The sequence below is a fragment of the Balaenoptera musculus genome, chromosome 21, assembly GCF_009873245.2.
Source record: "Balaenoptera musculus isolate JJ_BM4_2016_0621 chromosome 21, mBalMus1.pri.v3, whole genome shotgun sequence".
Lineage (NCBI taxonomy): Eukaryota > Metazoa > Chordata > Mammalia > Artiodactyla > Balaenopteridae > Balaenoptera > Balaenoptera musculus.
This window is the reverse complement of record NC_045805.1, coordinates 14,202,446-14,227,283: the sequence shown is the minus strand read 5'-3', so window position 1 is coordinate 14,227,283 and position 24,838 is coordinate 14,202,446. Positions and strand designations below refer to the sequence as shown.

The 24,838-nt window shown below is 37.7% G+C and overlaps 1 protein-coding gene across 1 annotated transcript; it reads left to right on the top strand.

Moving 5' to 3' along the window:
• Positions 1-75: 75 nt before the first annotated feature.
• Positions 76-24,810, top strand: UFSP2 (UFM1 specific peptidase 2). The gene is made up of 12 exons (XM_036838978.1): positions 76-144; positions 7,646-7,724; positions 10,742-10,925; positions 11,007-11,073; positions 13,314-13,471; positions 13,859-14,051; positions 15,363-15,509; positions 18,274-18,438; positions 18,649-18,773; positions 19,971-20,047; positions 20,959-21,083; positions 24,636-24,810. Exons 1-12 carry the CDS (start codon positions 142-144, stop codon positions 24,720-24,722), a joined length of 1,410 nt encoding a protein of 469 aa, XP_036694873.1. The 5' UTR covers positions 76-141; the 3' UTR covers positions 24,723-24,810.
• Positions 24,811-24,838: the final 28 nt, after the last annotated feature.

Here is a 24,838-nt window from a genome sequence, read left to right as displayed (position 1 = left end):
TACGCCCCGTGACGTATGTTGCAGGGCATGTTGGGAATTGTAGTCGGCCTTCCCAAGCCCCGCCTCCGATGACGCCAGTTCCGGGCCAGCGTCCTGTGCCTGGGCGGCCGTCGGCGCCCCTATGAACTCCATGTACCCGCTATGGTGAGTACCCGTGCTCGCCCCCCACCCCTGCGTTTCCCCTCAGACTTCACTAGCTGCTACGAGGCTTTATGGCCCTTGAAATAACTGGTTCTGCCGGGGCCCACGGTGGTAGCTGCGAACTCCGTGGTCTGGGCCGTCCTGTCCTCGGCCTCTCCCGGTAGGACCGGAGGGAAACTGCCCCGCACAACCTTGAACCCCCGGCCCCACTGCAGCCGCCTTTGGATACGCGCTCCCTGCACCTTCTACTTGTGCATTCATTTTGAGAACGAGGGAATTATGAGGCGTTTTTGAAGGTTTCGAGGAAGGATTGGACCTGGGAAAGATATGAGTGACTTTGCAAATACTGTATTCCCTTAGCTGCTGTGATGTCACACTCCCCTGGTTTCCCTCTTAATTGCTCAAGCAGGTCCTCCAATCCATATCCTAGATGTGGCGTTCAGTACTTTTCTTTACACCCTATGTTTTCTCCAAAATTTGTATCTCCAGCTTAGAGATGTATTCTGAGCTCCAGATCCGCATATGTACTAACTGTACCTCCACTTGGATGGCTCATATGTATTTCAGACTCAGCAAGTTCAAAACTGACTCACCATTCCCACCTCCCCTCGTCCCACACCTGCTCTTCCTCCAGTGATCCCCATCTCAGTTCATTGCGCTACCATCCACCCCAGCGTTGTTCATGCCAAAAACCTGGAAATCATCATCCTTGACATCGCCCTCTTCTCAACTCCTGAACATCTGTTCACTAATCAAATGCTATGAAATCTACTTCTAAATGGCTGTCAGTCGTCACTGTCTCTAACTATCCTTGTCCTTGGCACCATGAGATCTAACCATCTGCTGTGGTCTCTTAAGTGGTCTTTTAAGCAGGCCTTCACCAATCTGAGCCCCTGCCTGGGATGGGCTTGTCTACCTGCACCCCCATCTTTCCTTTGGAATTGTTCATACTCTTACATACTTACCCCTCAGATCTCAGTTTAAATATTATTTCTTCAGAAAGGATCTCAATTCAGAAGTGTAAGGAGATTCTAGTGCATTCTCATAAGATCTCTTATGGAACCTTCACAACAACCCTGTGAAGTTGTATGTTTTTCCAGTTTTACAGAAGAGAAGACAGACTTGAGTGATTAGTTACAAGGTCATAAAGAAAGTAACAGTTAAATGTTGCTCTTGCCTGTCTTTATAACTTTTATCTTCAGTATCTTTCAGTGCCATTAAATATTTTTTATTCAAATAGGTGCATAGTATTTAACTGACTTATTTACTTAACATACTTGTTATTGATAGCTATTTAGGTGGGGTTTTTTGTTTGTTTGTTTGCTTTTTGCTATGATGAATAACAGTATGGTAAGTGGGTAACATTCAAGCTAAATTTGTCTGAACTTTCGTGATTATTTCTTTAGGATAAATTCCTAGAAGTATAATTGGGGCAAAGGGCATGGCCTTTCAACAGGTTACAATTTATGGAAAATAAAAGCAGTCACCCTTAAAAAAATGTGACAAGGGGACTTCCCTGGCAGTCCAGTGGTTAAGACTACTCTCCCAATGCAGGGGGCACGGGTTCGATCCCTGGTTGGGGAAGAACCCGCATGCCACGTGGCGCGGCTAAAAAAAAAAAAAAAATGTGACAAGGATTTGTAAATGAGAAAAATAGTAATGGTACCTACTTTGTAATGTTCTGAGGATCAAAGTTAATATATGTCCAGTCATTTAGCATAGTGCCTTTTACTTTTTAAGGGCTCAGTAAATGTTAGTACTTAACTAATTTATTTCAAAATAGGGTTCTTACTGTGTAGTGTGGTTCTTCAGCCTGTTTGGGACATATTTTGAGTATCTGATGAAATCTCTGAAACGCCTTCCTCCTTCCCACTCCTCTCCCCCAGCAAAATGATATATGTCTTTGTCATATGTCAACTACCTGCAATGTATGGACCCAAATTAAGAACTGCTAATAGATTCCACTTTGCAAGTGCTTTTTTCCCCATTTATAAGTTATAAGCATTTTCCTATGGCATTAAATATTCTTATAAAGCATTATTTTTCATTACTGTATAATCATAATTATTTAATCAATATCTTGTTGACAGGTTAACATCTGTATACCCTAATCTTTGTGTGTTTTGCAAATTTCCTTAGAAATTAAATTTCTAAATGCAGAATTACTAGACCAAGAATGTGACTATAAGGCTTTTTTTTTTAATTTTTGAATTTTGTTTTTTTTTATACAGCAGGTTCTTCTTAGTCATCAATTTTATACACATCAGTGTATACATGTCAATCCCAATCGCCCAAATCATCACACCACCACCACCACCACCCCTGCCACATTCCCCCCTTGGTGTCCATACATTTGTTCTCTACATCTGTGTCTCAGTTTCTGCCCTGCAAACCGGTTCATCTCTACCATTTTTCTAGGTTCCACATACATGCGTTAATATACGATATTTGTTTTTCTCTTTCTGACTTACTTCACTCTGTATGACAGTCTCTAGATCCATCCACATCTCCGCAAATGACCCAATTTCATTCCTTTTTATGGCTGAGTAATACTCCATTGTATATATGTACCACATCTTCTTTATCCATTCATCTGTCGATGGGCATTTAGGTTGCTTCCATGACCTGGCTATTGTAAATAGTGCTGCAGTGAACATTGGGGTGCATGTGTCTTTTTGAATTATGGTTTTCTCTGGGTATATGCCCAGTAGTGGGATTGCTAGATCATATGGTAATTTTATTTTTAGTTTTTTAAGGAACCTCCGTACTGTTCTCCATAGTGGCTGTATCAATTTACATTCCCACCAACACTGCAAGAGGGTTCCGTTTTCTCCACACCCTCTCCAGCGTTTGTTGTTTGTAGATTTTCTGATTACGCCCATTCTTACTGGTGTGAGGTGGTACCTCATTGTAGTTTTTTTGGTTTGTTTCTTGTTTTTAATAGAGATGTACACGTATAAATTGTGTGATTTTTTTCAGTATGTTTTTTTTAATGTTTATTTATTTATTTATTTATTTATTTATGGCTGTGTTGGGTCTTCGTCTCTCTGCGAGGGCTTTCTCTAGTTGCGGCAAGTGGGGGCCACTCTTCATCGCGTTGTGCGGGTCTCTCACTATCGCGGCCTCTCTTGTTGTGGAGCACAGGCTCCAGACGCGCAGGCTCAGTAATTGCGGCTCACGGGCCTAGTTGCTCTGCGGCATGTGGGATCTTCCCAGACCAGGGCTCGAACCCGTGTCCCCTGCATTGGTAGGCAGACTGTCAACCACTGCGCCACCAGGGAAGCCCCCTCATTGTAGTTTTGATTTGCATTTCTCTAATAATTAGTGATGCTGAGCAGCTTTTCATGTGCTTCTTGGCCATCTGTATGTCTTCTTTGGAGAAATGTTTGTTTAGGTCCTCAGCCCATTTTTGGATTGGGTTGTTTGTTTTTTTAATATTGAGCTGTATGAGCTGTTTATATATTTTGGAGATTAATCCTTTGTCCATTGATTCGTTTGCAAATATTTTCTCCCATTCTGTGGGTTGTCTTTTCATCTTGTTTATGGTTTCCTTTGCTGTGCGAAAGCTTTGAAGTTTCATTAGGTCGCATTTGTTTATTTTTGTATTTATTTCCATTACTCTAGGAGGTGGATCAAAAAAATCTTGCTGTGATTTATGTCAAAGAGTGTTCCTCCTATGTTTTCCTCTAAGAGTTTTATAGTGTCTGGTCTTATATTTAGGTCTCTAATCCATTTGGAGTTTATTTTTGTGTATGGTGTTAGGGAGTGTTCTAATTTCATTCTTTTACATGTAGCTGTCCAGTTTTCCCAGCAGCACTTATTGAAGAGACTGTCTTTTCTCCATTGTATATCCTTGGCTCCTTTCTCATAGATTAGTTGACCATAGGTGCGTGGGTTTATCTCTGGGCTTCCTGTCTTGTTCCATTGATCTATATTTCTGTTTTTGTGCCAGTACCATATTGTCTTGATTACTGTAGCTTTGTAGTATAGTCTGAAGTCAGGGAGTCTGATTCCTCCAGCTCCGTTTTTTTCCCTCAAGACTGCTTTGGCTATTCGGGATCTTTTGAATTTTGTCAAAAGCTTTTTCTGCATTTGTTGAGATGATCATATGGTTTTTATACTTCAATTTGTTAATATGGTGTATCACATTGATTGATTTGTGTATATTGAAGAATCCTTGCATCCCTGGGATGAATCCCACTTGATCATGGTGTATGATCCTTTTAATGTGTTGTTGGATTCTGTTTGCTCGTATTTTTTTAGGATTTTTGCATCTGTATTCATCAGTGATATTTGTCTGTAATTTTCTTTTTTGTAGTATCTTTGTCTGGTTTTGGTATCAGGGTGATGGTGGCCTCATAGAATGAGTTTGGGAGTGTTCCTTCCTCTGCAATTTTTTGGAAGAGTTTGAGAAGGATGAGTGTTAGCTCTTCTCTAAATGTTTGATAGAATTCACTTGTGAAGGCATCTGGTCCTGGACTTTTGTTTGTTGGGAGATTTTTAATCACAGTTTCAATTTCATTACTTGTAATTGGTCTGTTCATATTTTCTATTTCTTCCTGGTTCAGTCTTGGAAGGTTATACCTCTCTAAGAATTTGTCCATTTCTTCCAGATGGTTCATTTTATTGGCGTAGAGTTGCTTGTAGTAGTCTCTTAGGATGCTTTGTATTTCTGCGGTGTCTGTTATAACTTCTCCTTTTTCGTTTCTAATTTTATTGATTTGAGTCCTCTCCCTCTTTTTCTTGACGAGTCTGGCTAATGGTTTATCAATTTTGTTTATCTTCTCAAAGAACCAGCTTTTAGTTTTATTGATCTTTGCTATTGTTTTCTTTGTTTCTATTTCATTTATTTCTGCTCTGATCTTTATGATTCTTTCCTTCTGCTAACTTTGGGTTTTGTTTGTTTTTCTTTCTCTAGTTCCTTTAGGTATAAAGTTAGATTGTTTATTTGAGATTTTTCTTGTTTCTTGAGGTAGGCTTGTATAGCTATAAACTTCCCTCTTAGAACTGCTTTTGCTGCATCCCATAGGTTTTGGTTGGTCGTGTTTTCATTGTCATTTGTCTCTAGGTATTTTTTGATTTCCTCTTTGATTTCTTCAGTGATCTCTTGGTTATTTAGTAACGTATTGTTTAGCCTCCCATGTGTTTGTGTTTTTTACATTTTTTTCCCTGTAATTCATTTCTAATCTCACAGCATTGTGGTCAGAAAAGATGCTTGTTATGATTTCAATTTTCTTAAATTTACTGAGGCTTGATTTGTGACCCAAGATGTGATCTATCCTGGAGAATGTTCTGTGTGCACTTGAGAAGAAAGTGTAGTCTGCTGTTTTTGGATGGAATGTCCTATAAATATCAATTAAATCTATCTGGTCTATTGTGTCATTTGAAGCTTGTGTTTCCTTATTTATTTTCATTTTGGATGATCTGTCCATCGGTGTAAGTGAGGTGTTAAAGTCCCCCAGTATTACTGTGTTACAGTCGATTTCCTCTTTTATAGCTGCTAGCAATTGCCTTATGTATTCAGGTGCTCCTATGTTGGGTGCATATATATTTATAATTGTTTTATCTTCTTCTTGGATTGATCCCTTGATCATTATGTAGTGTCCTTCCTTGTGTCTTGTAACATTCTTTATTTTAAAGTCTATTTTATCTGATATGAGTATTGCTACTCCAGCTTTCTTTTGATTTCCATTTGCATGGAATATCTTTTTCCATCCCCTCACCTTCAGTCTGTATGTGTCCCTAGGTCTGAAGTGGGTCTCTTGTAGACAGCATATAGATGGGTCTTGGTTTTGTATCCATTCAGCAAGCCTGTGTCTTTTGGTTGGAGCATTTAATACATTCACGTTTAAGGTAATTATCGATATGTATGTTCCTATGACCATTTTCTTAATTGTTTTGGGTTTGTTTTTATAGGTCCTTTTCTTCTCTTGCGTTTCCCACTTAGAGAAGTTCCTTTAGCATTCGTTGTAGAGCTGGTTTGGTGGTGCTGAATTCTCTTAGCTTTTGCTTGTCTGTAAAGCTTTTGATTTCTCCCATCGAATCTGAATGAGATCCTTGCCAGGTAGAGTAATGTTGTTTGTAGGTTCTTCCCTTTCATCACTTTAAGTATATCATGCCATTCCCTTCTGGCCTGTAGAGTGTCTGCTGAGAAATCAGCGGTTAACCTTATTGGAGTTCCCTTGTATGTTATTTGTCGTTTTTCCCTTGCTGCTTTCAATAATTTTTCTTTGTCTTTAATTTTTGCCAGTTTGATTACTATGTGTCTCGGTGTGGTTCTCCTTGGGTTTATCCTGTATGGGACTCTCTGCGCTTCCTGGACTTGGGTGACTATTTCCTTTCCCATGTTAGGGAAGTTTTCGACTATAATCTCTTCAAATATTTTCTCAGGTCCTTTCTCTCTCTCTTGTCCTTCTGGGACCCCTATAATGCAAATGTTGTTGCATTTAATGTTGTCCCAGAGGTCTCTTAGGCTGTCTTCATTTCTTTTCATTCTTTTTTCTTTATTCTGTTCTGCAGCAGTGAATTCCACCATTCTGTCTTCCAGGTCACTTATCCGTTCTTCTGCCTCAGTTATTCTGCTATTGATTCCTTCTAGTGTAGTTTTCATTTCAGTTATTGTAGTGTTGATCTCTGTTTGTTTGTTCTTTAATTCTTCTGGGTCTTTGTTAAACATTTCTTGCATCTTCTTGATCTTTGCCTCCATTTTTTTTCCGAGGTCCTGGATCATCTTCACTATCATTATTCTGAATTCTTTTTCTGGAAGGTTCCCTATCTCCACTTCATTTAGTTGTTTTTCTGGGGTTTTATCTTGTTCCTTCATCTGGTACATAGCCCTCTGCCTTTTCATCTTGTCTATCTTTCTGTAAATGTGGTTTTTGTTCCACAGGCTGCAGGATTGTAGTTCTTCTTGCTTCTGCTCGTGAATATAAGGCTTTTGATTCTTATTGCCACATCACCCTATGAAGAATTCTAAGAGTTTATACTCCCACCATCAGTGATATATTAGTTTCCTCTCATTGTCTTGACCATCAGTTCTTATCATAATAGGGTCAGTGTTTCTGTCCCATTCTTAAACTAGTTACTTTCCATTGATCTTTTCATGTCATTGTTAAACCCTATAATTGTTAAAACTGTAATTTAGAAATACTTTCTTAGAGCAGTGGTCCTCAACCTTTTCCCATTAGAATCATTCACATGGAGGACTTTTTAAATATCCTTGTGCCTAGACCCTCCCCAGGCCAATTAATCAGAATCTCGGGGGGTGTAGCCCAGGAATCAGTATTTTAAACTTCTCAGGTGATTTCAGTGTGGAACAAAGGTTGAGAACCTCTAATTTAGAATTTAGGGTGTTTTGTTTTTCTCCATAAAACAATGAATTAACTCATGAAATAACTTGAAAAATCAAGATTAATTAATGCCTTAACCTAAATTCAGTTAGATTCTAATTTATATGAGGATGAGTTTTTGTTTTACAATGAAATTTTGGTTTTATTTGTCTTAGGTTATTTCAGAGACTATGGATATACTCTTCAGAATGAGAGGTGGCCTTGATCTAGCTTTTCAGCTAGCTACTCCTAATGGTAGGTCTGCCAAAATACTCTGCTTTTTTATTATAAAGTTGATTATGAAATATAGTGAGATTCTTACCATTTTGCACATGAAACTGAGAGATAGGATGAATAAACTGTCTAAGGTCATATAGTTAGTAAGTGATATAAATTGGATTTAAACTTAGACACTGTTCCCCACCAGCTCTAGCCCATGGGGCTCTCTGTGCACATTAGGAAAAGGTGTCTCCTTACTTAAGAAACTTTACTGCCCTCTCAAAGAAAATTGTCACGATAAATATAAATATCCACCATGAGCACAATATAAAGAGGCACCCAGACTTGTACGTTGTAGGCTTACAACTGTACATAACCCTGTGCCTCCAGAGCCCACTCTCTTGAATGTCGTGTTGTTTAGGAATGGTAGGCAAGCTCTATGGGAGAAAAATCAGCAGTGTTTGTATAAACCAAATTCTAGGATGTCTTCCTGTTTCTGACTACTGCCACAAACTGAGGCAAAGAATATCAGAGGAAGAAGATGAGGAGCTGTGTTGGAGATGTGTTTCATTTGAGATGCCACAGTAAGCCAAGTGCCAGCGCCCAACAGGCATTTGGTAATTTGAGTCTGAAACTTGGGGGAGAGTGGTCAGAACTGGAGATAAGAGAACTTAATATCTCTCAAGGATGATAGTTAATACCTTGATACTAAATGAAATCACTCAAGAAAAGCATGATCAATGGTGTCAGGAGCCACAAAGAAGTTCAGAAAGATAAGGAATAAACAGCGTCAGAGTTCCTTGAAGGAGATCACCAGCTGACGATTATTTACTGGCCCTTTGGAAAGAGGGAGAGTGAATGCAGAATGTTCTTTCTGACCCATCCCTTCATATTAGACAATTGTTCTCAATCTTGGTCCACATTCTAATCCCCACTTCCAGACCAATTAAAGTCTCTAAGGACAGAGACTCGGGCATCAGTAAGATTTTTAGGTGATTTTCTAATGCGCCATCAAGATGAGAATCATTTTGCAAGGACTAAAACTCACTTTTAGACTTATCTTATCAGTAAAGTATTGTTGTTCCTTAATATGTTACTTGTATGGATAAAGCCTTACATTTTACAACTTAATATAAATTGAAGGTATACTTTGCTATGAACTCATCCCAAAGTATAACTAATATATTAGTCACCAGATATAATGATGTAATTTCAAATGTAAGTAAGGACTACAGATACTTTTTACCTAGTAATTAATGTATTTGAGCTTGTCTTCTGACTTGATAGTATTCCTCCTCCTGTATCAAACTCTTTGAAACACTCAATGAAGGGAATCATTAATGAGGAAATTGAGGGGAAGAAGGTGCTTAACTTAAAGACATCACAATTATTTAGGTACTTTACCTCATGGTCCTTCAGGGATAAACAGAAAGTAATCCAGGAATTATGTTTGTCTTTTGTAGTGCAGCTAAAAATCTTTACATTTGGCTTTCTGAAGCATATCAGGATATCTTTTAATCTGACTTGTTAAAAGTAATCTTTTCTCTACCACAATCTCAAGGTATTTATTTATCAAGATATCAGTGTGATAGTTAAATAAATATTTTAATCACAAGGTTAACTAGGTTTAGGATTTAGGAGTATAAAGCTAAGACAAGTATTTAAATATTGTCTTCTTCAGATATATCTTCTTTATAGTTTTGACTTTGGAACCATGAAAATGTTTTTCATATTTAAAAAGTTCTATAAAGTAAAAAGGAAATCCCTGAAAATGAAGTCAGACAAACATCAGGTTGATGACATACCACACAGAGAAAAAAACTGTGACTTCAGAGCACAGTACTTTGTACAGTCTTAGTGGGATATAGTCCAAGGAAGAATAGAACTATAGGGCTTCCCTGGTGGCGCAGTGGTTGAGAATCTGCCTGCTAATGCAGGGGACACGAGTTCGAACCCTGGTCCAGGAAGATTCCACATGCCGCGGAGCAACTAAGCCCGTGCGCCACAACCGCTGAGCCTGCGCGTCTGGAGCCTGTGCTCCGCAACAAGAGAGGCCGCGACAGTGAGAGGCCCGCGCACCGCGATGAAGAGTGGCCCCCGCTTGCCGCAACTAGAGAAAGCCCTCGCACAGAAACGAAGACCCAACACAGCCATAAATAAATAAATAAATAATAAAATAAAGGAATTCCTTTAAAAAAAAAAAAAGAATAGAACTATAAAGAAATTTAAATTTCATGCAACAGTTTTATTGCTATAAGTAATAAGGTATTTCGAGAGTAATTGGAATCCTTATACATTGCTGATGGGAATATAAAATGGTGCAGTTTCTTTGGAAAACAGTTTGGCAGTTCCTCAAAAAGACAATTACTGTATGACCCAGCAATTCTTCCTAGGTGATCACCTAAGAGAATTAAAAACGTATGTCCACACAATAACTTGTGCACAAATGTTCATAACAGCATTATTCATGATAACTGAAAAGTAGAAACAACCCAAATGTGTATCAGCTTATGAATGGATAAACAAAACATGTTTTGCTCATACAGCCGTAAAAAAGAGTGAAGTGCTAATTTATGCTATGGATGAATTCACATTATGGATGAATCCACAATATGGATGAATCTTGAAAGTATTAGGCCGAGTGAAAGAAGCCAGACACAAAAGGCCACGTAATGTGTGATTCCATTTATATGAAGTGTCCAGAATAGGCAGATCTATAGAGACCAAAAGTAGGTTAGTGATTGCCATGGGAGAATGGGGAATGACCGCTGGTAAGGCCAGGGTTTCTTTGGGGGTGATGAAATGTTCTGGAATTAAATAGTGATGATTTTAAACCTTGTCGTATACTAAAAGCAACTGAATTGTACACGTTAAACAATGAATTTTATGTCAATTTTTTTTAAAAAAGGCAAAAAAAATGTTTTTATAGTATTGAATATAGGGAATGGATATTTGGGGGTCAGTTTTACTGTGCTGTACTTTTGTGTGCTTGGAAGCATTCATGTTGAAAAGTTTACAATTTTTCTTATTCTATTTATATTCTTTTAATTTAGAAATTTTTATCAAGAAAGCACTAAAACATATGTTGAGTGACCTCTCAACCAAGCTTTCTTCAAATGCACTTGTGTTCAGAATCTGCCACAGTTCAGTGTACATATGGCCTAACAGTGACATGAACACCATTCCAGGAGAACTGACTGATAGTTCCACCTGTAAGAACATAATGCGCTTTATTCAGTGAGTATGCTTGAAGATGGCTAGAAGTGTTTTCACAGCGTCATTTCGTATGATAAACATCTTTGTGTATTAAAAATTTAGATTTGAACAGGAAGAAGATACAAAACGAAAATTCATGAGGAAGAAAGACAAAAAGTTTTCAGACATGGTAAGCAAATCACCTGTCTTCTTAGTGATAAAAATTTTCAATCCTTGAATTTGGAGTTGAGTGAGATCTTAGAAATTACTTAACCCAACTTTCTTATTTTTTTTACAGATCAGATTATTCAGGTCCAGAAAAATTAAATGACTTGCCAGAGGTTATATCTCTGGTGTACGTATCTAAACTTTTGTCCCATTGTAATATATATCTTAAATGGGTTTTTTGAATGCCTTGTTTGCTCCCACAGAAATAAAACAGCTTGAGTCTGTTTACAGATTATTTAAAAACAAATAAAAAGGGATCATTCTGAAACATGACAGTGACACATTATGCTATATGAGGTAGTAAATAATAAATGATTTACTTTTCTTCACACTGTTTTGGTTCTGTTGATTTTTGAACCAGTGCTATTGAGTACCTGCCACGTGCCACGAACTTTGCCAGATATTGGAGATGAAAAATGGAGCTGCTGCTTCAAGGCAGGAAGTTGTACAAAGTTAGTATGCCTTTAGTGTTTTTCCAGACTAGTAAGGAAAATAGAGTGGACGTGAGGTTGGAGATGTGGGCAGGGACCACTTAGGAGAAGCCAAACCAAAACAGTAGCTACAGTAATAAAGAGGAGGGAATGGATACAAGAACTATTTAGGGGATCGAATAGATTATACTTGGAAACTAATTGGATGTGGGATGACCAGCTTCTTGCTTGGGTAAAGATGGAAGATGGGGAAGACATAAGGTCAGTTTCGGTCACATTATGTTTTAGACAGCAGTGAGGAGTCCACATGAGCTGTTAGATTTATAAATGTGGAGTGTACAAAAAAAATTGTGGGCTATGGATAAGGATTTGAGAATTACCAGTCGTTGGAGCTTGACATTTTGAGGGATACAGGTCAGTTCTTTTGTAGGATGTTCCTCAATTTGGGTTTGGGTTTGTTTTAGGCTTCCTCGTGATAGATTCATGTGGTCATTGTTGGTAGGAATACCACAGAAGTAATGTGTGTCCTTCTCAGCACGTCGTATGAAAGAAGCATATGCTCAGTTTGTTCTTGTATTAGTGATGTTAACTTTGATCATTTAATGTGGTATCCGCCAGTGTTCTCCACTGTGAGGGTACTATTTTTTGCCCTTATAATTAGTAAGTATTTTGTGGGAAGATACTTTGAGTTTATATATATATATATCCTGTTCCTCATCAAGTGTTTACCCATCACTACTAACATCAATTGATAATTTTTGCCAGAATCTGGCATTAATCTGATGGTTGCAAAGTAGTGATTTTTCTAAGTCTATTGTTTCCTTTTACATTTATTAGATGACATTATACTGTGAGGGAGAGATTTTCCATTTCCCTATTTGTTTATTAACTGCATGGAAGCATGGATTCCTATTTTATGCAATGAGTTATCTGTTACTGTTACTGTCATTAGTTATTTTGATGATCACATTTTCTAAGATTTGGCCAATAGAAACTTCATGCTGGCTTCAATGTCCTCTTGACACCATATTTTTGAGTACTTGCTACTTTCTTCCACGGGATGTTCCAGACACGTCTTGTACTTTCCCTGTGTTAGCTCAGGAATCAGCCATTTCCCCAAGGAACACACACGTGTATATATACATACTATACATATATAACACATACATCCATATTTATCTGTGTAAATCTTATTATACCTCCAGTTCTACTTCAGCCTCACACAATTGCTAACCTTTTCCCAGTGAGAAACCTGGCTTCCAGTACTCTTAATATTTTGCTAAATTTGTTTAATATACAGAAAGCATTTTCAAAATTGTTTTCCCATACCACTATCAAAATCAAACCTACTAGTAGAGTTCAATATTTGTTTATAGTTTTTTATGTCTTTAGACCACAGGTATATAGTCATAATATATGTTTAAAAGTTGCTTCAGTGTGTGGTTATTGTATCTTGTTCATTTGATTTGTTTTGTTTTGTTTTGAAATTTTTAAATGTATACAAAAGTAGAGAAAATAGTTAAATGAAGCCTGGTGAACCTAACTTTAATGTTTATCAGTACGTGATCAATCTGATTTCACCTTCACTCCCCACTCACTCTCCCCTTCTCCTCAGATTATTTTGAAGCAGGGAAGATTTCTTCTTTAAGATTTGTGCTTTTCAATAATTTACTGTAATATAGCTTATATGGTCCTTAAAAAGTCCTTTTACTTACCTTTTATATTATTATTCAGTGTTCTATAAGTTAACTTTTACTGTTTATCTTTATAGCATCAAATAGTAAATATAGATCTTATGCTGGAAATGTCAACCCCTCTGGCACCTGTAACACCCATCATTGAAAGAGAAAGCGGAGGACACCACTATGTTAATATGACTTTACCGGTCGATGCAGTTGTATCTGTTGCTCCAGAAGAAACGTGGGGAAAGTAGGTATTTTCTAATACTACTGCCACGTTTAAATAAGGACCCTATCCCAAAGTAATCAGAGCTCATTTTAAATTATCATATAGGCATATCCAGTGTTGTTGTTGTTTTTACTATGATTTACTCCTTGTTTATTATTAAACTAAGAGTCATCTAGTAATTAGATGTTTATTGGAGGAAGTAGAGTAATATGCAAAACCTGTAGGGTTTTCCCTTTATCTACACAGAGGAAATTTAGTTTATTTAACATTTAACTTTGCATTTTTTAGACTTCCTTTAATAAACCTGGTCCAATCGAGGATATATTAGGAATATAGTCACTCGACACTTTCATGTATCATAAACTGCTATAACTTCTGTTAATGCCTTGTATATTTCCCCCCCCTCAGAGTTCGTAAACATCTAGTTGATGCAATTCATAATCAACTAACTGATATGGAACAATGCATTTTGAAATACATGAAAGGAACATCTATCGTGGTCCCTGAACCACTGCACTTTTTATTACCAGGGGAAAAAAATCTTGTAACAGTTTCATATCCATCAGGAATTCCAGATGATCAGCTGCAGGCCTATAGAAAGGTGAAACCAATTCATTTTTTCTTAAAAAAATACAGCTATCATTCATTTTGTGTTTAATTTTGTGTTTCTAATAAATGGACATTGTTTTGTGATTTAATTTTAAAGTGTGGACGCAGACTATTAGCTTTACACCTTATTTAATTTCTGTTCTATAACTTTTTAAAGTATTATTAATGAAAAAATACTTTGCTAAACCATATGTAACATTTTAATTTCATATGTTCAGTGTAGTTCATATGTTATTTTTCTGTAATGAAATTTAGAACTGAAAAGATGCTTACATGCCTAGAGCATTTAATATATTCCTTTTCTCTTCCGTTACTTCCAGATTTGTGAAAGAGACAAGATTAGAGTCAGAGAAGGGAAATTAGGATTTATGCTGTTTCTAATTAGAATTTATAGTATTACTCCATCCCCCACCTCCCAGGGTTATTTGGGTTTTATTAGAGGCATTTTGAAGAAAACATGATCAGCATTCAAAGAAGTGAGATTTCTTGGCAAAATGACTGGTTTGGGAGTACATATTTTTTATGTGTGGCCTTGCCTGGCATCCATCAAATTATACCATGGGACTGTCTTCCTGGTCTCTGTCCCTGAAAAGAGATATAACAATGTAACCCTCTGTACCCCTCTGTAAGTGCCAGATGAATTGATTTGCAGAGGCAACAGTTACATAAGCTAATGATCCCATTCAAACTGCTAGAATACATAGGAGATAGCAAAAGAAGATGTCAGACTTTTCAAAGTAACTACTACATGTTTTTATACGTTCAGGAATATATTGCCTTTCAAACATGTATGTGTATTTTTATTTTGATGCCATATTGGTTGGTTTCATGCCACCAATCTCTATAATTTAACCACTACCCCTTGTATTTGTTAAGTACTCTAAGCATGATTTTTAAAAATATTTTGATATAATTATATCATTGTTAATTATAATTTACTCATTTACGAGGCTGTTTCAAAACCAGTCTTTAGCCTGGATGTATTTTAACAGAGTGTGTTAATAGTGAGTAATTTTAAATTATCTCAGTTCTCTGACTCTAACGAATTATTATCATTTTTTTACATTCCCTTCCAGTTTCTATCCATATACATAGATAACAAAAATAAATCTTTTTTGGTTTTAGTTTAAATCTCACTTTCTTTGACCTTACTGAATTAAATCATAAGTGCATTTGATAACGTTTATAACCAATATTTAGTAAATTTTCTGTTTTGTATCTAGTTTGAGTTTATTTATTGACTAGGAATCTAAATCATTTAACTTTTTTTCTCTTCTTTCCTCTTGATTCTGATTTCATTTAGGAGTTACACGATCTCTTCAATCTGCCTCATGACAGACCTTATTTCAGAAGGTCTAATGCTTATCACTTTCCAGATGAACCATACAAAGATGGTTACGTTAGAAATCCACATACTTATCTCAATTCACCTAACATAGAGACTGGTGTGGTGAGTTTAATAATTCTCTATGTGAGTCAGTTGATCATAAGTGTCGTTAGTTGTTTTCTGTCTGTACCCAGTGGAAGTTGTAACGATCAATTCATAACGGGTATCATCGTCCCTAAAACATAATTTACCACCCTTTTCTTTTAATGATCATTGCTTAAGATAGCAGTAATTTACAGTGGTCTAAAAAGGTTAGGAGTAGATAATGTGTAGCACATTTCTCTTACTAAAATTCCATTCCTTAATTTCTTTAAAGGCTTGTCCTATTTTATTTCCATTCTGAACCTGAGAAATCATGCTAATTAAGGGCATGTTTCTGCACAACTCACACTGTAGGAAAAGGCTAATAAAGCACTACGTGTTTCCTGTACAGCATATACCTAGTTGTAAGGGGTAGATCTTTTCACTAAAGGTAGCTCAGAAAAGGAGTGTGGGGAAGGGTTCTTTTAAGGATGCATGCAGGCTAGTAAGAGAGGATCTCATGGGCAACCAAGAATAGGAATCGTACAGCTGGGCCTCTTACAACAAAGCAGCGCTGTGACTGGCCTCGGTCTCAAGGCATACTCTCACTCCTTGATAGCATTTCTCAGCTTTCTTTGGGGGTGCTTTTGATCCTAACTGGCCTGTTCCTTCCCTTTACTCTACCTTTTCTCAGCCTTGTCTTCTGTTTCCTCATTTTTCCAGCCTGACATAACTTTTCCTACTCTCCCTCAGAGCTGCTGATTGCATGCATTGTTTCAGCTTCACTCCTTGCACTTACTGCCTGATTCACCCTGCACCTCTCAATTCAAATTCCCATAAGAGAAAACTTGATTGGCCCATCTTGTCATGGCATTTATTCAATACCTGCTGAGTCTCCAGGTGCTTTGTAAGGAAATCTTAAGAATTAAAAATGAGTACGTGGGCTTCCCTGGTGGCGCAGTGGTTGAGAATCTGCCTGCCAATGCAGGGGACACGGGTTCAAGCCCTGGTCTGGGAGGATCCCACATGCCGCGGAGCAACTAGGCCCGTGAGCCACAATTACTGAGCCTGCGCGTCTGGAGCCTGTGCTCCGCAACTAGAGAGGCCGCGATGATGAGAGGCCCGCGCACCGCGATGAAGAGTGGCCCCCACTCGCCGCAACTGGAGAAAGCCCTCGCACAGAAACGAAGACCCAACACAGCCATAAATAAATAAATAAATAAATAAATAAATAAATAAATAAATAAACCCAAAAGTTAAAAAAAAAAAAAATGAGTACGTGATACAACGTTGAGCCTAGGGCAGTTAGGGGCCTGTTTCCGGTTCTGGCTATCAGCATGCACTTGGGACAGCAGCTTCACCTGCGAGAGCTATGGGCAGACCAGCTTCGCATAGAACAGCCTTGGCTGGACACTCACCGTTACATGCATACGAATGAGACTTTAGTCAACATTTCAGTGACATTGAATGATTTCACTTATTTTGCTTATATGGGAGGAAATCTTGAGAGACCTGTTCCTGATTGAAAATCTTGTTCTGTCACAGTCATAGAATCATAGAATAGGAAATACAAAACTTAGAGTCTCTAACAAGCAACATAACTCTTGATGGTTTTCTCGTAGATTATTACATAAATGTTTTCTCTCTCAGATTATATTTGGAACTCTTCTAGGGTAAGTATTATATCATATATTCATTTTTAATTCCTAATCTTTACTAAGCGCCAGGACACTCAGAAGGTACTGAATAAATACTGATTGTTTTTTGACAATGAAATGGGTTGGTTATCTGTATTGCAAAAATGCAAGAAGCATTTATATATTTCTTAATATTTATTATATGATACTTCATGTGTGCATGTAACATATATGTAAGTTATAAAGCACAGTAAAGAAATCAATATTGGAGAGCTCCCTACGCCATTTAAGAACTAGGACGTGGCCAGTCTGACTGTGTGCTCCTTCCTATGCACTCCTCTGCCTCCCCGACACCCAGGAGGAACTATTATACTGAGTTTTGGGTTCATCATTCACTTCCCTTTCTTTTAATAGTTTCACCATATATGTACATATTCTCTCAACAATGTTGCTTTTAGTCTTGCTTGATTTTGAGTTTTACCAAAATGGTGTCATTCTGTGTATAGTCTTCTACAACTTGCTTTTTCACTCAATATCATGTAGCTAAGATTTATCCATGGTATTGTGTATAACTGTAGTTCAGTTATCTTTATTGCTGGATAATATACCTTGGTATGATTTTTTCCCCCAGGTTTTTTTGCTATTTAGACAACCCTGCTATGAAAGTTACTGTACATGTCTCTTGTTACATATATGCAACAATGTCAACAATTTGCTATATTTGCTTCATTTCTCCTTTTTTCCCCTTGAGCCATTTCAAAGAAAATTACAGGCATCATGCTATTTATTCCTAAATACTTACAATGCAAATCTCCAAACGATATTAGATTTGCGTTCATGATAGTTTGGTTATGATTAATTATTATTTTTTATTCTCTGCTGGATTTAGTTTGCTAATATTTTGTTAAGATTGTTGCATCTGTGTTCATGAATGATATTGTCTTATAATTTTCTTTTCTCATACTGTTCTTACTTCACTTTTGTATCAGTAGTATACTGGCTCATTGAAAGAGTTGGGGAGCGTTTCCTCTTTTTTAAAAAAGTTTTTCTAAAGAACTAAAGTAAGTCTAGCTCCGAGAATAGTAAAATGACTTGGTATGTGTATGTGTAATATAATACATACATCTATCTTAAGTTAATATTTTACTGTGTTTCTTCTTTTTATATAGATTTCTGTGGTCCAGGGTATATATGGTTACCATCATTATATGCAGGATCGGATAGATGACAATGGCTGGGGCTGTGCTTATCGGTCTCTGCAGACTATCTGCTCTTGGTTCAAACACCAGGGATACACAGAGAGATCCATTCCAACACACAGAGAAATTCAGCAGGTACAGAACATGCCATTTTGAATTGTAATCAGTTGGATGTTTCATTAACCCTTAATATACCATTAATAATTATTCCTACCTCATGGTGCAGACTTATTTCTGTTTTGAAGAAAAAAAATATAAATACTGGTAATCAGGGAAAATGCCCTAAACGTAATTTTTAATAGCTGTCTTGTGTATGGATCTTTTTGTATTTTTAAATACACAAAGGCTCTAGTTGATGCTGGGGACAAACCAGCAACATTTGTCGGATCACGGCAGTGGATTGGATCTATCGAGGTGCAGCTGGTACTGAACCATTTGATTGGTATAACTTCAAAAATACTGTTTGTCAGGTAAGGACACTTTAAGAAATCTGAGAAATCATTTCAAAGAGAATTTGTCATTTTTATTAAAAGAAAAAGCGCATTTTCCCCCACATTTGTTTTCACTCTTTTCTCTTCCTCCACATTGCCTCCTTGCTTTATAAATCTCATTTTTCTAGCCCTAAATTTTTTTGTTATTTTTTAGAAGATGTTTGAGTTTATGAGTAAACTTTGTGATATCTGCTTATATGCTCTAGGCCTAATCTTAGTCTGGAAGAGGAAAACTTGCAAATATGTCAGTTTTGAGTAGAGTTACAGAAAGTCTAGTTTTTTTGTTCTGTTTTTCTCTTTTTATTTAGTTTTTTATTTATTTTATTTTTTGGCTGCGTTGGGTCTTCGTTGCTGTGCGTGGGCTTTCTCTAGTTGTGGTGAGCGGGGGCTACTCTTCATTGCAGTGTGTGAGCTTCTCATTGCGGTGGCTTCTCTTGTTGTGGAGCACGGGCTCTAGGCGCACGGGCTTCAGTAGTTGCAGCACGTGGGCTCAGTAGTTGCGGTGCACGGGCTCTAGGGAGCACAGGCTCAGTAGTTGTGGCGCATGGGCTTAGTTGCTCCGCGGCATGTGGGATCTTCCCAGACTAGGGATCAAACCCGTGTCCCGTGCATTGACAGGCGGATTCTTAACCACTGCACCACCAGGGAAGTCCCCAGAAAGTCTAGTTTTTTAATGCTTAAGGCAGAGACGTCTTGAAAGGAAAAAATCAAATGTTGGTCTATGACTGACCTTTTTGTTTATCTCCTACTCTTTTTCTTCCTAAGATTTTAATAAATTAATAATGTGTCCAAATAATACATTCATTTTTTCTTTTCCAATATATTTTAATCACAATTCTAGTATAAAAATATGAGCAAATATTAATATAAGATTGATATCTATGACCATCACTAGCTTACTCCTGATTTATGAGCTTATGTGTTCAATACATTTTCTATTACAACAACCTTGCTAACTATAGTGTTATTATTTTTATTGTCCAAGTACTTTAATACCTCTGATTTCACAAGTGCAGTTTTGATTGGCTGTGGAAATCAGTGCTAACAAATAAGTGATAGATTAAGTAGTGAAGCATATGGTGATTAAAAAGTGAGTTTTGTCACAGTAAAACATTATTCATACATTCCCAACTATCTTAGAAATAGTTCATCTGATAGAAAATGGTTTCTTTCTAGCCAAGGTTCTGAAATGGCCTCTCAGGGACGGGAACTGGTTAATCATTTCCAGAGTGAAGGAACACCAGTAATGATCGGTAAGGTGTGTGGATATCTTGGGTTCTTTTGGTAGAGTGGCGAGTATGTGAAACTTATGGTTAATAAAAATATGTAATGGCACATAAAATCAGTCATTTTTAAACATATTAAAATTAGCTTTTACATCATGCATACTGTCCTCTGGATATTATTTTAAAATTTCCAAGGCAGGAGGAAAGTTACAAAAAAGATAATAACCAGCAGTAGTAAAGGCTAAGAAGAGAAATGATAACTGTGTTCAAATACTTGAAGAGTTGAGAGCAGAATGGAAAAGAGGCAGTGGTCACTGAGCTGAGCATTGTAAGTCATGGCTAGCACTAACTTGGCTGGCTGTGTGACATTATGCAAATTGCTTAACCTCTCGGGCTTTAGTTGTAAAATCAGAGGATTGGATTAGCTGATCTAAAGCTTCACGATTCTGTGAGAAGTAAGACTTGTCCTGTGATGACAGAAGGCAAGCTAAGACTGGTGTGTAAGAAATGCGGGTAGGCAGATTTCAGCAAAATACAGGAAGTATTGAAAGAGCAGACGGGCGGCACCATGGGAGGTACTCAGACCAGAGGCAGCACTGCCCAGCTGCTGAGAGAGGTGCCAGCAGCAGTGATCGTTACTCTGTCGTGTGGAGTTTAGACCCTCTGTGGCCCTTTTTAAATCCAGTCTAGGTAATTCCATGGATATTGCAGTGAAATATAAACCTAGTATGATTATAGATACGATTGTTTCTTCTCTGTCTTAAAGATGTAATCTTACCTCTTCAGAGTATATTTGACATTGTGTCGTTTACAGTGTACGCCAGTTGATTTTAATGCTGTTAGGTCAATTAATAGGCAAAATAATCTTTTTAAATTGAAATTGAATGGGAAGTTGAGATTAATATATGCCCTCTCATTTCATATTTCCTCTTCAATAGGGGGAGGAGTTTTGGCCCACACAATACTAGGAGTTGCATGGAATGAGATTACAGGACAGATAAAATTTCTGATTTTAGATCCGCATTATACAGGCGCTGAAGATCTGCAAGTTATTATAGAAAAGGTAAGTGTCTGTTTAACACAAATTTAGATACAAGGCAAAGAACCCAGGACCAAAGGATAGAAAACTGGCAGCTAACAGAAAGATGGATTATGAACTGAGGGCAGGGGTCCTCACTGTAAGGAGGGATTCTAAGGCTGTGATGAGTAACTGTCTCTCTAGATACAGAGGACAAGGACAGGGGGGAACTAAAGTAAATTGTGGAAGACAAAATTTAGCTTAGATTTATCAAGACTTTCTCAGTTATTAAACTTAATAGAATGCAAAACTCATAAATATATTCCCCTGGAGACTTACAGCTTTGCACAAATATAAATATAGTGAGATATATCAATGCCTTGAAATAGAGTGGAGTATACAACCTTTATAATTTTAGAATTAACCAAAAATTAGCTAAGCAGTATGCTGGACATTATGGAGGCTTGACTGCCTTTAATTTATTTACATATAACTTCATCTCATTCTATGAAGGAGTTATATTTGAAACAGATTTAAGAGTATTTGTTGATGCTTAAACTACCAGCTAAAGGAGGTATAAATTTAAGTTAATTTATAGGCAACTAATTCAGATTTAGTACTGAGTTTTCATGAGAAACTAGTACTAAATTTTCATGAAACTCAGTACTAAATCTTTAGGAGGCAAGTGTTATAAGACATAATTAACCTGAGTTTTAAATAAGTTTTATATTCTTTGCCAAATATATTAAAATTACAAAGAATGCATACAGCCTTTCCAGCTATAAGCCAGTGAATATATCCTATCCACTACCCTTCATTTTTGTCATGTTGTCACTTAAGTCAATATCATTAGTACCCATAAAAAGGTTTCTCTGCTCTTTTTTTTTTTTTTTTTTTTTTAATTTGGCTGCGTCGGGTCTTGGAGCTCACAAGGCTGCTCCTGCAGAGGCATCACCTAGAGACAGTGCAAGGAGAGCAGGGCATGCTCCAGGAGCGTGATGACAGCTGGTGAAGAGGCGTGGCTGACAGCTGGAGGGATAGGCAGGAGCTAAATCTGGGATGGTCACTGCGCCAGGCAGAGGAGCAAGGCTTTCAGATTTTATCTTAAAGGCAGTGAGACGCCTTATGATTTTAATTAGAGGCATAATACAGATAATAAAATTACTTCTTTTTGGCTGGCTTGACGGACTTTGGACTAAATGGAATTATCTAGGTAGGGTTTTCTAATGCAATTAGATAGAGTAAGGCATTGTCCCTGCTTACTTTCTCTGAGAACTGCACTCTCCTTTGCTAGTTTTATTTTTTTAATCATTAACTTGAGATGTCTGTTTCTTGTGATTAGCAATAATCTTTTTTTTTTTAATTATTTTATCTTTGGCTGCGTTGGGTCTTCTTTGTTGCACGCGGGCTTTCTCTACTTGCGGCGAGCGGGGGCTACCCTTCATTGCGGTGGGTGGGCTTCTCATGGCGGTGGCTTCTCTTGTCGAGGAGCACAGGCTCTAGGCGCGCAGGCTCAGTAGTTGTGGCGCATGGGCTTAGTTGCTCCGTGGCATGTGGGATCTTCCCGGACCAGGGCTCGAACCTGTGTGCCCTGCCTTGGCAGGCGGATTCTTAATCACTGTGCCACCAGGGAAGCCCTCCTTTGCTAGTTATATTTCTGTAGACCTTTGTAACAGCAAAAACCCTTTGCTCTCTTCACACATGCAAGAAACCTTGAGGCCAAGGCCAGGCCATCAGTAGAAGTGCTGTTGACTCTCACGTGACTCAAGAATCTAAGGCACTGTCTTATTACTCCATCCCGGCTACTGTAACAGAATACCATAGACTGGGTGGCTTATAACAAGAAATTTATTTCTCACAGTTCCAGAGGCTGGGAAATCCAGGATCAAAGTGCTGGCCAATTTGGTGGGTGGTGAGGCCCACTTTCTACTTCAAAGATGGCAGTCTTTTTCACTGTCCTTTCACCATGTTCCACATGGTGGAAGGGATGAGGGAGCTCTCTGGGCCCTCTTTTAATGAGAGCACCAACCCCATTCATGAGGGCTCTACCCTCATAACCCAGTCACCTCCCAAAGGCCCACTTCCAAATACCATCACATTGGGGATTAGGGTTCAACATACGAATCTTGGACACATTCAGTCTATGGCAGGGGCCAGAGGGCCATTTGCACCTCTGCCTGACCTCTCTTTACCCACTTGGGGAGCTTTCCTGTTTGAAGTTCCCAAGCCAGACACCTCAAATGAAAGAAGTCTGGCTCCCCTACTTACTCCCCCAGTTTCTGGTTTGGATACCCTCTCTACCCACTTCTCTGGAAAAAAATTTGAGTCTGGTTACCTGGAGATGGCCCACATGTGTGAAAAGACCACAGAAAGATTAAAACAGAGAAAGTATAAGCCTTTTTTCTATTTATTGTTAAGAAAATTTAGGACATTAAATTCATTAGAGAAAGTTTTGCTGAAAAAAATGAGAAGATAAAAAAAAGTTTGTTTATGTAAAGAAACAGTTCTCAACGATAATAAACCAAACTTAATGGTGGTTACCTGTGGAGAGGCGGGGCAGGACTGGTGGAGGATTTTTTTTAATTTTTACTTTTCACCTCATTTGAATTTTTATATGTATCTTTATTTCTGCAATCAGAAAATAAAAATGAAAAACCTAAAGAGCATCTCTACTCAACCCTCCCACCTCCACACTGAAAAACAGACTAACACACCATCTTCCCCTATAGGAACTCTGTCTGACCTTTGACTTCAGGTCACTGCCAGAATGCCCAGCAGCTTCCCAGTTTGGTAGGGTAAGGGGTACAATTACCACCTGTCACTCACATGGTGGCATCTTGAATCCTCACTAGTCTCCTCACAAGTATTTGCAAACAAAGCATTTCATTTCAGAATGATGTAACACAGACAAGTCGTGAGCTGGGTCTTTAAGAAAATATTGATAAATCAATGGCCTTAGAAGAAATTTGATAAACTTCTATATTCACAATGAGATTTTGTTTGAAAGTAATTTTCTCTGCTGGGGAAAAGGATTAATACTGACATAAAATTGAAAAGTGGCATGATTACAGCCTGAGGAAAACGAAGGGCATAGAATGCAACTCCAAGGGCAATCTCAGATTTCTCACTGCCACGTATCACTGCTGAGATGCCACTGCTGGGAAATCGGGATCAAGGCAGTGGCCGATTCGGTGGCTGGGGAGGCCCACTTTCTAGTTCAGTCTTTTTCACTGTCTATACAGTCTTGTTATGGACAGATGCCAGTTAAACTATCACATGCCATCAACTGCCAGAATTATAAAACTGTGCATCCTAAAATCAATAAAATGTGGTACTGAGTAACAGTACTGTAATGAAGCTTTTCATTTTTAATGATTCCTATGATTAAATATCATAGAATTAAAATTTTTTTAATTCTGTCTGAAAGGGAGCCAAATAAGCTACTTTTCTATGCTTTACAGGAACTCAAATATTTGAATTATATAGAGCCTTATTCCAAGACCCTGCTGACAGAACAGGATAGTAAAATGTTACAGTTTCAATCATGTAGTCCTGTAACTTTGTAAAAGGTTTTCCTTTCCCTTCTCCCAAATCTAGGGCTGGTGTGGATGGAAGGGTCCAGACTTTTGGAACAACGATGCTTACTATAACTTATGTCTTCCTCAGCGACCAAATACTATGTAAAATATCTTGGACTCAAAGACTGTAGTAAAGTTGTACTTTATAAATTTGTTGATAAATTTAATTTCAGATTAAATCCTGGGTGTAGTTTGATGGTTTCTATGATTTTTTTGTAAAGA

What these genes read in the sequence shown, in the direction of transcription:
- UFSP2 (XM_036838978.1), top strand. An exon ending in CTAACATAGAGACTGGTGTG is followed by an intron (nt 15,510 to 18,273) that starts GTGAGTTTAATA and finishes CTTTTTATATAG; the next exon opens with ATTTCTGTGGTCCAGGGTAT. An exon ending in AGGAACACCAGTAATGATCG is followed by an intron (nt 20,048 to 20,958) that starts GTAAGGTGTGTG and finishes CCTCTTCAATAG; the next exon opens with GGGGAGGAGTTTTGGCCCAC.